The 14,859-nt window shown below is 35.7% G+C and overlaps 1 protein-coding gene and 1 long non-coding RNA gene across 3 annotated transcripts in view; one reads left to right on the forward strand and one right to left on the reverse strand.

Moving 5' to 3' along the window:
- Nucleotides 1-5,398: 5,398 nt before the first annotated feature.
- Nucleotides 5,399-10,330, reverse strand: LOC127844623 (uncharacterized). 2 transcript variants are annotated; one of them, XR_008032845.1, is made up of 3 exons: nucleotides 10,229-10,330; nucleotides 9,822-9,877; nucleotides 5,399-6,050 (listed from the first exon to the last, which is right to left on the reverse strand). It is a non-coding gene; the product is annotated as an uncharacterized LOC127844623 (long non-coding RNA). The 2 variants fall into 2 exon arrangements; XR_008032846.1 differs by lacking the exon at nucleotides 10,229-10,330 and adding an exon at nucleotides 10,015-10,090.
- The window catches only part of LOC127844621 (uncharacterized), a 30,065-nt gene continuing 21,116 nt past the window's right edge, over nucleotides 5,911-14,859 (forward strand). Inside the window, exons 1-2 of the mRNA XM_052375021.1 lie at nucleotides 5,911-6,052; nucleotides 11,411-11,488. Coding sequence (XP_052230981.1) covers nucleotides 11,447-11,488 — 42 coding nt within the window. The 5' untranslated portion in view covers nucleotides 5,911-6,052; nucleotides 11,411-11,446. The remainder of the gene's footprint in view (nucleotides 6,053-11,410; nucleotides 11,489-14,859) is intronic.

The following is a 14,859-nucleotide window of genomic DNA, read 5'->3' on the forward strand; positions in this document are numbered from 1 at the left end:
ATCAACTTTTTGCAATATACATACGGCAATTAAATTGCATATACCAATCACACAAAGACAGGTGTGGGTCGCCAAGTATCAAAATATGCAAATATCATTTAATGACAGTAAAAAAGAATTCAATTAGTTTTCACTAAGATGCAATATACACACCTCTATTAATTGTGTTGAGGTTTGTGACAAAAAGTGTCTTATGGACACTTGTCTAGGACAAAATTATTTTAATATACGGTAAATAGCAATACAATTACGTCAACTTACAAATAGAAAAATGATTTATTTAATTTCCTTGAGTTATGACGCGATATTTTCTAGCCTTTTAGCACTTAAAACAAATCGAATAATTCGCAGAACATGACTTAACTTTGTTGGACCAGTGTTGCCATCCATCTAAACTCTGTACACTTAGGTATGCGTTTCAGATAAAAGCGTTCTCAACTTCCGAAGGCTATAGACGACCGAAAATCATAATTTGTTTCTAAATGTCAGAACGTTCAAAGAAACCATAAATCTAATCAACAAGCTCTTTAGCTGATAGATGTAACCTCCATTGAATTTGAAATGATTGCATTTTTCCTCGGGATACGCATGGTAATTAGTTATAAGAATCATGCGCGGAAACAAGACGCCTCTTCGTGCTTGTCGTGAATTGAACATTCGTGATAGCGGATATTCAATTCCAATTGTGGAACGCCGCAGGTGTTCTTTTGTGAGGTGAACACGGCTTTTGATAATGGTTGGAATTTTCAGAATGAATTATTATATAAAGGACAGTCGAGTAATTAAGATTCGCAAAAATATGCACCAAAATGCCACACGTTTCATGACATTTCAAGATTTGTGTATTTATTCACAATATCAGAATAGTCAAAGTATGCTTTGCAACGAAAAAAAAAAATGTACGACTATGATTATTGAACATACACACCCTATACCTTTGGAGATACTTGAAAACTTACATAAAAGAAATTTGTTGATAAGGTAGATAATTATGTTCAATTAATGTGATATCTGAGCAATTAATACTTTATATTATGCTTGCTTTGATTTAAAACAAACCATCAAAGCTTTGAAATCGATAATTTTCTACAGCTACTGTTTCATGATTCCCGAATAAATACTGTTAATGACACGGGTTGATAATATTAATATCACTTAAAATGTAAATAAAATACAGTCCACTCTCGTTATCTCGAAGTCGGCGGGAACAAGAAAAAATATCGAGATAACGAGAGTTCGAGATATCCGATTCGGCGTTTTCAAAGAAAAAATGAGACGAAAATTTACCTTGTTTTTAGCATCTAAATACCTGCTAAGTGGTCTAACTAAAGCCGTCACCGTGTGGCATAATACTCTCTACCTGATATATACGCGTTTTTACGAGGTAAGATTACTTTTGCTATTTAATTGCTTAAAATGACGTTTTAAGTATTACAAAATTGCATGAACACATGCGGTTATAATTTTTCTAAACTGTCGAGTAAACATCCGGTAATGTTGCTATTTAAAGTAATGATGCAATTGACGTCCAATCAAGACGAGGGTTTTCCATCTGAACATGCGTAAATCACGTTCCGGAATACTGAACTGTACATGTACATTTTGTAGTTTGAAATATTCTTTCAAGTTAGCCATGATAATGAGTTTTGGAGAACAACATTCTGTAAATTTGCAACGGTTTATATACGCAAAAATATAACTCAATGCATTTTGGAATGTTGTTTGTAAATAAAATACATGTATTGCAAAGTCGCATGGACGCGAAAGAAATTCGTCCCGACGCAAATATACACGAAATAATGAAAACACACGTTTTCACACGCTAACAAACGTATTTACGCACTAATTAGAAACAAAGCGTACTGTAAGTTCCAAAATAAAAAGCAAACTTATGTAAAATAAACGCAAACTAGCGCGAAATGCAGATGCAACAACCCATATGGAAACGCGTAATGACGCGCATTGAAAAGTGTAATAATGCTTCAATAAAGACAATGCGATTTGGTGTATCTTTTAGGCGGTTTAATTTCTCTTAATTTGTTTATTTGTATTACGGATTTTCCTTATACCTTTTCATAATTTCCTCGACAAATTGCCCAAACTATAATAAATCGGATTTGATTGATTCTATCTTTATATGATACTGAACTAAACTGTAATACAACTCCGTGATTTGTAAAGATATCTAGGCATGTAAGTAATGCATACTTTAAAGGGGCCATTTAACAGATTTTGGCATGTATTGAAGCTTGTCATTAAATGCTTTATATTGATAAATTTAACATTTGACCTAAAAATCTCCAGTAAAAAAAAAAGAATACAATTTTAAAAAAGGAAAAAGTTAACCCTCAACAGGGCTCGAACCACTGACCCCTGGAGTCCTGGAGTAAAAAGTCTCCCGCCCACACCACTCGACCATCCGTGCTCATGCTAAGAGCGGATGTATTTTTTACCTACATAAGCAATCTTCGTAGTTTCCCAAAATATAAGGACAACAACAGAACTTTCCACATTATTCAATCGTTTCGCGTCGCACAACGCGTTATAATTTTCATGTTTTCAAATTGTCAAAATATGCATATAATGGATATTTAAGAGCATGGTAAATGGTCAGTATTACTATTTCCTAAAAAATATCATAACTAAAACGAAAATTTGCGAATCTGAAACAACTTTTTTTAATTTTGTCAATTTACCAAAACGTCAAACAGCCCCTTTAATAAATATGTTTATTATCATCCTGAAGATGCAGTTGAGCACTTTCGTGCATGGTAAAAGTTGGCGTTAATTATGTTGACCAAGTTTGGTAGAATATTGTATTTATATCGCGAAAGAGAATGCGTCTGTGTATAATAGTAGGAACAGAGTGTTTCAAAATGTTTTCATTCCTTTGATTGTTCAGTCCTGGTCTATTCATGTATTCCAGCCACGCTTATTACCCAATCAAAGACAGCAATATCATACTACAATTATCGATCGAGGATAATTAAATTGACCTGCTTCATACCACAGATGTTTTGCAAGTCACGTTCCACTATAATCAACCGATTATCACGCGATCGAAAATGTGGCATCGCTTATCATGTACTTGTAGCCTCATTGCTACATTGTTTGCATACAAACAGGCAACAGGTCATGGTCGCAGTGGTAATTACGCTCTCTTCTCGACGAGAAAGCGGGGTTACAGCTCCGGGTCCCGGCGCATGTGCGGTTGATTAGCGATCACTACATCTGCCAGGTGGGAAGTTCTTCTTGAATGCTCTGAGCTTTTATGAGTACATACGTACAGCTTAGCGTTATTCATGATTAGACTAAACTCAATGTCAAACTAGCCAGGTGGGCGGCTGAGGGTGGCCTTGTAAATTATCACCTAGACGACCAGAGGCAGAGGTGTAAGGCCCGATGCTTCAAGTGTGTGTGCGTTCAAAAAGCAGCCTACATTCCGGACATGTGCGCAGTTGAGCAGCTAGTACTGTGACTGGCTCATAAGCTTATCGCCTTCACGTCTGGTTTTCAGACCCAAGTTCCGGTGCATTATTTTACATTGTTTAGCCGCGCTCTGGGCAAAGCGGGCTTCATGCAAGTTCGTAAAAATCGTACGCAAAGTCTAATCCGGGATGACGCTTTCCGCTTTTAATTTATTTACCGTTAAATTGTAACGAAAATTAAGTCTAGGCGGAAAATATCATCCCTGATTAGCCTGTGCGGTCTGCATAGGCTCATATTGGATGACACTGTACGCACATGCATAAAGCCTCGTTTTAAGAGATCTAGGCTCAAATGAATATTTACAAACATCAGTTGCACTGGATGACACTTGATGTGTATTCATGTATATTATAATCGAGAACATCATCTTCAGATATAATATAACGTCACCAAAACACATAAACAACATTAATAAAAAGAACACCACTAACAAACGTTTAAGGCACTCATTCGATATAGGTGCAAGAAAAAACATCAATGCGTCTAATAATAGACGCAATGGAAGGTTCGTCCTTTCTCCCGGGAGCAATATCGGATTCTTATCTCAATTGACGCTGTAAGTAAGTACTTCATATTGCAACGCAAAAAGAACAATAATGATGCGCGTAAAACCTTTGCGATGACGATGTTATTTTGATTCGGAATGCGTATTGCTATGTTTAAAGACATGTTACCTGCAGATGGAGCTGCACTGTCTGCATAACAGACGTTGTTCGAGTGTTTTTACATAATATTAACTCAGCAGCCACCGGATTTTACAATTTTCTTATTATCAGTTACTCTGCATGCTATAGAAATGATGTATTTGTTTCTGTCACCGTTTGCAGGGTGCCATACGTATGTTAGCACTTTTAAAACGTATGAGAAACGATAACATATCTTTGTACTATGATCAAGTATCTTGACTTTCATGTCCGTAACAAAACGGTATTTTATATCCCAAACATATTTGGCTTTATTTAAAGACTATCGGAGAGTCTTTTGTTACATCTTGACTCTTCTGTTTTTCAAAACTGTCTTTCGGCAAACTCGTTTATTCGATATACACCAATTGAAATTTGTTGTTCGCTTCATTTTGCCCCCACCCACGGTTTTTGTAATATTGCTGCGAACTTAAAGGGGCCTTTTCACAGATTTTGGCATGTATCGAAGTTTGTCAGTAAATGCTTTATATTGATAAATTTAAACATTTGACATAAAAAGCTCTAGAAAAAAATCAAGAATAAAATTTCAAAAAAAAGAAAAGAAAGTAACCATAAAAAGGGCTCGAACCACTGACCCCTGAAATCCTGCAGTAAAAGTCTACAACTTAGGCCACTCGACCGTCAGTGCTCATACAATGACCGATGTATTTTTTTACTTTATATAAGCAACTCTCGTAGTTTCCCAAAATATAACGCCAACAACAGAACGCTTCTTCAATCGTTTCGCGTTGCAACGCTTTAAATCCGGTTTTTAAATCGTCAAAAGATGCATATAATTGCTAGTTTAGAGCATGGGAAATTTTCAGTATTACTGTTTCCTCAAAAATATCATAACTTAAACGAAAATTTGCGAATCTGAAACAACTTTTTTTAGTTTGTCAATTTACCAAAACGTGAAAAGACCCCTTTAATAACCATACAAAGACTGCATAGTGATTAAAACTTTGATTAATGTGTTTCCCTCTCTATCGTTATGTCACTTACATATACTTATGATCTTTTAAAGAGTTAGCAACTCACATTCAAATTTACGATTTACGTTACGGAATATTTTTAACTATCTGCGGAGCACAAAATCGTGGCGATACACTAATTAATTTCAGTTTATTCACTTCAATTATTATTTTCGATTTTTTTCAGACTTTTATTACTTTTGCAGATTATATTCATGTCAGAAATAATATGAATGTCTATAAAAAAAATAATTGTAAGTACAAACCATCGTTTATTTCTGAAAATAGTACACATATCACTTCACCGGGTTTTATGTGCTTAACAATGCCTACAAAATTAGGCTGGTCTCATGGCGTTGTAATTCATAACCACATATCTGCGGTCGTGTACATGACGTTATGACGTCCCAGATCTCGATGTAAAGCAGTCGTAGATTACTTTACCTGTATTCCACACAGCAATTTGTTGTGTTCAGGTAACGTTCGCGAAATCGCGAAAAGCAAACTCCGCGTTTCTCTTGCCAAATACCCATTTTAGGCACATGGTTTCGGAGTATCCGAAAGGTCGAGTCTACTTCAACTTACGGGTAACACAGGGAAGGTCAAAGTAGTCTAAATTTTCCAAAACGAAGTTTCTCTTGTTCGGATTCGCTGGTCTTCATTTTCGATTGCACTACTCGCATGTCTTATTATTAATGGTAAAGATATTCAACATTCAGCAGTTTAGGTCGATTTTCCTACTGACTCTAGGCTGTGATTGATCTCCCGCGGGATAATAAACGTACCCGTTTTGCAACTCTCGAAATCTCGGAGCTTAGAAGCGAGAGTTGAGAGGAAGTGCTTATCGTCTGCTGTGATTTTCTCCATGCTGGATTAGTGTCTGAACTTTTCGCATTTTCGATTCCTGTAAGTATTATTATTTCTTCTTAATACTCATATTTAATGCATTTTATTTACATGATTGTCAGTGAATATTTTATTTTTTGGTTTTAGGAATTAAATGTTAATTGCCATTATTCTTTGAAACATTTACATCAATTGAGGCTGTAAAACTATTGCCATTGAATTGCTAAATCATCTTTGCAAATTTTGAAACATTGAATCATTAGGTGGAAATTCGATCAAACTCAGGTTGCACACTGAAAAAAATCTATTGCCATTTTAATTGAAAAATCGAACGCATAAAAAGAATTTAATTTCGTTAAAGTGTTCACTATGTTTAAAGCGTATATTTATAATAATCACAGTGTTTTAAGCGAACATTATTATTATCTTAATTTGGTTTTAAGATAATCAACGAAATTTGAAGATATGTGTACTATGTTTGTAATGATCAAAACATTTATACGAATTTCACACTACAAAAGTGTGGATATGCGTACGTATCTTTCATATACAATATTATTCCTCTGTCATGTATTTCTATTGTCTGTTTGAATGTATTGCAGTAATTGTTAATGATCAAATGCTTTGAAAACAACAATCAATATATGTTAAGTGGAGTTATATTCAATTCTTTTCCGTCAAAGCAAGGAAACCATCGAATGCATATACTTATGACGCAAACAGTAATATAAAGCATTAGATGGAGCTGAAAACTGCAACGTCATTTTGCGTGGACGCAATGATTATAATAACAACAATTGGCAAAATTGACTCAGAAGGGGGACGGGCGGAATTATTAAATATATTGAATATTCATCTTTGCAGCAGGTGAAAACTTGTTTATGTTTGACATATGAAAGAATTGTGGTAAAATGTAGATTATATAAAAATTCACGCAGTACATAATGTTTACTCCGACTGGTGCAAATAAGCTACTTTCTCCGCTAGACACATATATATATGCCAAACTTTTTAGTAATTACTTTAAATTTATTGAAACATGAATTACATGCGTCAATATTTGAAAGAGACAAACATGTCATCATAACCGTGCATGGCACTTAATATCTTTCTTACGACAAAAGTAACTGTTCTATGTTGACAATCCATAACATAAATATTTCTCCTGTGGTAGAAAACTTATCTTATTATGGAACATTTCCACCTGAAGACATAACCAGGGTGCGGGATCACATTTCTTTGTGGGGTTCCCCCTCTTAACTTAAATGGATGTAAATACGACAATTAATGGTGCTTTATTTCAAATAACTTTTTAAAGCATTTTTTTCTTAAGAATTTCAACTAGTGCATTAAAGACAGATTTGAGGCTGCCTGGGCAATGTGATATACATCAAAATGACTGTATTAAATATGCATGTGTCGTGTGCTCTTGTTCAAAATTACTGTTTTTGCAAATGTATTTCAATAAATTGAGATATTTGCAAAAATGAAGTACCTAACGGTGTGATTACATTCTGTCTAGCCCGTGTGTAAACCCCTGAAAATCCCGTTGATTCGGCACCCTGATTACGGTCATTGGTATGTGATAGGACTAGACAGAATGTCATTAGTTTATCTGGTTGGAAAGTACATAACGGTCGTTCGAATGGTGTAGGGAAGGACATAATGGTTATTTGTGCGAATTAGGAAAACAATATATTGCCCCCCCCCCCTTGGTGCAAAAAGTACCATGTGACATTGAAATTAGAAGCACATGGCACCTATTTGCACCAATGGGGCGAATTATGTTATTGGAAGAGGCAATCAAAATATCACGGTCATTGTACGGGTATAGGAAAAGGCATAACGTTATGGTGACTTCTAAAGACAACACGGTCATTGGTGGGGGTAGGAAAGTGACATAACCGTCGAAAGTAGGACAAAACGGTAATCTTTTTGTTTGGTAGAATTAGACATAACGGTCATTGTAAGGGGCTTGAAAAGACACAATCGTTATAAGTAAAAGAAAGGAAAAGACAACGTGGCCATTGGTTGGAGGTATTAAGATATGGTTGGCAAGTAGTAAATTACGTAACAGTTATTGGAATGGGTATAAAAAGATACGATTCCATTGACGAACATTGGTTGAGTATATAAAAAGGCAAAACTATTATCGGTATGGGGTAGGAAAAGATACTACCGTCATTGTTATGAAAAATATGCAATGTCATGAAACAAACAAGGTTATTATTGGGAGTTAGAAGAAAATATCAAGCCATTAACGAAAAATGGTTCGGGGTAGGAAAACATTACGGTCGTAAATTGGTAGGGGTGGGGATGGAAAAGAGATTACGCTATAATAGAACATTGGTAGTTTAGAAGTTTTAAGGAAAATACTTAACTGTCATAGGTAAGGGATAGGCAAATACATAACGTTCCTTTTTTCGGGGGGGGGGGGGAATACCTATACATAGACATTTTAAGACATAACTGTTTTTAAAATTAGTAGGAGAGAAGACAGAACTTGGAGGTTTTTAGTAAGCAGATATACAGGTGCTAGTTAAGAACTTTATATGCATCGATTTGTTGAGATGTTCCGCTATATTGACAACTGTGGATTAAACTATAAATTGCGAAATCGAGCTTAACCGAAACATTGTATACATCACTATGCATGAACTGATGGAGATATACCGTTACACTGAGAACTCTAGACATCACTATGCATTGACTGATGGTGTATGACGGAGATATACCGTTACAATGAGAAATGTAGACGTCACTATGCATTGACTGATGGAGATATACCGTTACACTGAGAACTGTAGACATCACTATGAATTGACAGGTGGAGATTTACCGTTACACTGAGAACTGTAAACATCACTATGTATTGACTGATGGATTTACCGTTACACTGAGAACTGTCAACATCACTTTGTATTGACTGATGGATATTTACCGTTACACTGAGAACTGAAGACACCACTATGCATTGACTGATGGAGATACACCGTTACACTGAGAACTGAAGACATCACTATGCATTGACTGATGGAGATATACCATTACACTGAGAACTGTCAACATCACTTTGCATTGGCTGATGGAGATATACCGTTACACTGACAACTAGCCATCACTATGCATTGACTGATGGTGATATACCGTAACACTGAGAACTGTCAACATCACTATGCATTGGCTGATGGAGATATACCGTTACACTGACAACTAGCCATCACTATGCATTGACTGATGGTGTATGACGGAGATATACCGTTACAATGAGAAATGTAGACGTCACTATGCATTGACTGATGGAGATATACCGTTACACTGAGAACTGTTGACATCACTATGAATTGACAGGTGGAGATTTACCGTTACACTGAGAACTGTAAACATCAATTTGTATTGACTGATGGATTTACCGTTACACTGAGAACTGTCAACATCACTTTGTATTGACTGATGGATATTTACCGTTACACTGAGAACTGAAGACACCACTATGCATTGACTGATGGAGATACACCGTTACACTGAGAACTGAAGACATCACTATGCATTGACTGATGGAGATATACCGTTACTATGAGAACTGTAGACATATCTACACATTTACTGATGAAGATATACCGTTACACTGAGACCTGTAGACATCACTGTGCATGGACTGATGGAGATATACCGTCACACTGAGAACTGTAGACATTACTATGTGTTGACTGATGGAGATATACCGTCACACTGAGAACTGTAGACATTACTATGTGTTGACTGATGGAGATATACCGTCACACTGAGAACTGTAGACATAACTATGTGTTGACTGATGGAGATATACCGTAACACTGAGAACTGTAGACATCAAACGAACGAGATTTGCCGCCACACGTCTTACTAAAATGAAAGACACAACTTTAAATTGACTGATAGAGACATACGGGTGTTTTGATTCAACACACGTTACTACACTCAAACGTATATGTGCATAAAGATATCTTCATATGCATGATTATATATAAACTGATACATACTGGAATATCGATAGCTTCACATAGTTTTATACATATCCATTGACTTATGTACACACACTGGCATATCGATAGCGACAATAAACATACCGGTGTATCTATAGCCGATTACTTAAACACCCATTGACTAATATATACATACCGATTTATCGATAGTTACAAGATACGTTTATTGAAAGCTAAAAACATAAATACTCCTTGACTGATATATACCCACCGCTTCATATTTAGCTGTAGACATAATTATAAATGACTGATAAATACAAACAAGTACATTGTTATCTTCTAACATAAATATCCAAGTGATGACTAATAACTGCGTACCAGTGCATTGATTGGTACATCTTAATATCAATCGACTTATATACTTATAGTGGTATATTTATAGCAAGCTTATCTATATACATCGATGTATATACATACCAGCGCAGCGATGACTGGATGTTGATATATTTTGACTTATAATGCGTGCAATTACAGTGATAAATAAAGACATAAAAAGCAATATATCGATACATATGTACAGGTAAATTGATGCAGTCATAAAGTACACAGTAGAAGTTCATTGTACACCCAAGTGCACACTTCACACTGCGAGGCGACGCTATTAATTTGACGGAATAGAAAAACATAATTAAGTAATGCCGTAACTGCAAACTGCTGATTGAAAACTTTAGACATATGAAATAGTCATATATGTGCAACCCTGATAATACTACATGGTAATAATACAAAACAAGAAGTGAAATCAAAATATATGACGAAGAATAGTGTGGAATGGAGACCATTGCTATAATCTTCATAAGTATTTTACATTACTTAACTTAGTTAAATAAAGTATCTTATTAGAAATAATATGTGCCTGAATATACAGCCTTGATGAACACCGGCCTCTGGTGAGGCCCAGTTTGAAACTGCGTCAGGAGTTATTATCCGCTGAAATATTCCATAAAGATATGTCATAAACCAAGTTTGTGACTTTCAACAGATAAAACTACCATTCAATTTATTAAAAGACTCACGCACCAAGCCTTATCAAATGATTTTATTATATCAAAAAGACCGCTAACCATAATCTATTGTCAGTTGTTGTGCAAAACGAATCATATATAACTACAGGCAAGTTGGTTTGTGGTAGTCAATTGGCAATAAGCCAGACTGAAATTTGGTCAGAATTGTGTTACCAATCAGGCAGGTTTTAATAAAAATTCAAGCGACAGGTGGAGGTGATATTACTTTATTGTGGGCGATTACGTAATGCAATAATGCATTTAGAAGAATAAAGTGAAATCACCGCCAGACCCAAATTTAGCCCGATAACCGCAAGCTGAAACGTTAATATATATTTCATCAATTCCAATCGATTGTATTACGATATGACTGTTATAAACCCTTTCAGACTTGCGAACTTACTACAGACACTCCAATAGCAACCATGGTGTACTACTACCACCCTCACACCGGTAGATTTGAACAGGTAACGGGTGCACGTAGATTGCCTCGCTGACACGTGCATTGCCTAATGGAAACGTGCGATGTTCGTGTTACGCGTATTTTGAGTGTCCAAATGCTAATGTGATATTGAGCACGAGTTTAAAATGAATGCTTGTAATAGTGATGTTTGTGAAGTATCGTTGATATGAGACATCTTGTTGTTGCTATTTAGAGTCTTTTATCTGTAGTAGCGGGTATCCTTTTTAGTAACTGTATGCCGCTTGTTGTCAATATTGCTCTGTGCTGCGTTGGATGCCCATGTGTTTTGTCATTAAAATGTTGCTTGTTAATGAAACGCAAAAACACAAAACTGAGCGCCTTGCAGCATGTAATGAATTTTATAATACTATCACAAATTATCTCTTGTTAAACTTTTTTTCTTTCAACAACCATACTAATGAAAAGACAATTGTACTAATCATAATTACAATAAAAGTGATATTAATATAGTAAGAAATATTATAATCATAGTAAAAATAATTATAAAAACATAATAAAAATCCTCAAATAAAGATGATAATAACATTAATAGTTACAATTATAAACAAACAATCATGTATCCGTCTTGGATGTATCATTGCCCCTCCCATCCCCATGGGTTTACTTGCGCAACTAAGGTAGATATTATAAGACATTATCGGGGCGGCAATCGCGACAAAACTCATCATGCGATATCAGTGATATAATATACAACCCTGTGCCAAAATACGTATCTGCTGGTAGAACCCTTCTGGTAACATTATGTTGATAACATTAACTGGTGATAACATCAACTGGTGATAACATCAAATGGTGATAACATCAAACAGTGATGATGTACAGCACCCGTTTGAAAATAGTTATGCAAGCTGGGTGATGTTGTGTCGATAAAAGAGCATGCGTCTTATATAATCTGACTATCAGTATGATTTTATGGTATATAACCTATATGTGCATAGTGATAACCAGATAAACGAATTCAACAAGTGATTTTGAGATTTAAAAGCGTATCGTTGTTTCTGACAGAAATAATAACGAATAATACTTATGTATCGTTGCAAAACCAACGTCTATTGCAAAAGGGTCGCACTAATATATTGACTAAGGTTCTATTTAAACGTTGCATGATTAAATCTAATAGCTTAGCCATCAATGAACTCAGCCATGTTACCTGACTACATGATACTCATTCGTGTTTGACCATGTTACCTGATCACATGATACTCACATGATACTTATTTCTTGAGTGACCATGTTACCTGACCACATGATACTCATTCGTGATTGACCATGTAACCTGACCACATGATACTCATTCGTGATTGACCATGTAACCTGACCACATAATACTCATTCGTGATTTACCATGCTACCTGACATATCCGTGTGAATGTTTTATGGAGGTCGGTTATCACACTCATGCTTTTCCTGGGCAATCTGATTTACCAGTAATCATGCCAATTGTTAACAACTGCCCAACTTGAATCAGACTTATCGGGAGAATGGCCGTATAATATGTATTCAAATAAAAATGACCCGAAAGCGGGATGTATCGCTTTGAACAGCCATACCTTCATCAGTTGTGCAGCGACTTTCACGAACTCGGTCTTATTAAACGCAGAAATAAATTTCCTGTCTTGAAATGTATATATCTTGCAAGATTTCTACAAGTGCTGGGTCAAATTTTAAGAAATAACACGAAACACAACTCGCGTGACCTGCTCGTTGTCGATAAGACCCGATCTAAGACTGAAATCTTCACGGAGTAAAGGGCATTTTCCCTGCAAATTTCACGGACCTCGATACCATAATTCAAAAACACGTATGAAAAAACATTCTTACCGTTCTTGCCGTTACATTATGCATCAAAACTAACTGTCCAGCGCCGTGTGAAACCCTTGTTTACATACATTTCAACTGGCCGACATTTTAAACACACGAGTGATTTCATTGGTCCAATGCGAAGGTGTGTCTTTACACCTGAAGAAGATTTCATTCATAAATCGGGTCTGATCGTTGTCAAGTAGGTCACACGAGTTGTGTATCGTGTTATTTCTTAAAATTTGACCCAGCATTTGCAGAAATATACAAGATATGTATATTTTTAGAAAGAAAATTCATTTCTGCGTTGAATAAGACCGAGTTCATAGAAATCGCTGCACAATTGATGAAGTTATGGCTGTTTAAACCAATGCACCCTGTTTTGGGGTGATCTTGAGTTGGATACCTTGTTATATATATATATATTTGATAGTGAACTTTTTTTTTCAGAAAAGTTGATTTTTCGTTATATTTTGATTATTTATCATTCAAAATTAAGTTTTCACTAATTAATATAATAACCACCTGTGGCTGGTCTTACCTTCCAGAATAACTGTTTCAATCTTTAAAACCATTTGAATATAGTTCGCTTGTTCGAGACAACTTTGTTAATTAGAAAAACGCATCTTGATTACATGTTCGGTATGCAGGCGAACCATATACCGGAATTATTTCTTATGTATAGATTTTAGTAAGAATGAGTAAAATGGTTGTGAAAATACTCACAATTATAATAGCCAAGGCCTTCAACTGTGACTCTAATAATAGTCTGTAATTTACGTCCATGAAAGTGCTTTGCGTTTCGGGTAAGTTACTTTATGCTTATATGCTGATACTTTAATCATTTGAACCTTGTTCTGAGAAAACTGGGCTTAATGCATGTACGTAAAGTGTCATCCCAGATTAGCCTGTGCAGTCCGCACAGGCTAATCAGGGACGACACTTCCCGCCGAAAGTTGATTTTCGGTAAGGAGTCACTTCATTGAAACTTAAAATACCATAAAAGCGGAAAGTGTCGTCCCTGATTAGCCTGTGCGGACTGCACAGGCTAATCTGGGACGACACTTTACGCACATGCATTTAGCACAGTTTTCTCAAAACGCGGCTCATTTAGTGAATTGAATGCACGTTCATGTCAATTGTATCAGACAGAAACTTCCATGACCGTGTGCAGTATAAGTTACTGCAAGATTGTTCATAAACAAAAATATATATGACAAATCTGTGTGAGGATATTTAAAATATGACACTTCATTTATCATTGAAACTCTTAGATTGGAAAAAATGAACACTTCCGATATGAAAGGAATTGACGAGTCTTTAATCTGTGAAATTTGAGATATATGAAAACGCGTAGGTGTACAGGTGTGTTTTGCGGAGCAGTGTACAAGCTATTTCGGTACCGCCCGGGAACTCGATGCCAGTCTATATGTATATGTGAAATACCTGTTGAGTACACGGAATCATACCGCGTTACCATGGAAATGCACGTAACATAGGCAAATATTTTTGTGAGTCATGCTTCAAGACTGTTGTTGTGGAACATCATAGAAA

The sequence above is a fragment of the Dreissena polymorpha genome, chromosome 9 (assembly GCF_020536995.1).
Source record: "Dreissena polymorpha isolate Duluth1 chromosome 9, UMN_Dpol_1.0, whole genome shotgun sequence".
NCBI classification, from domain to species: domain Eukaryota; kingdom Metazoa; phylum Mollusca; class Bivalvia; order Myida; family Dreissenidae; genus Dreissena; species Dreissena polymorpha.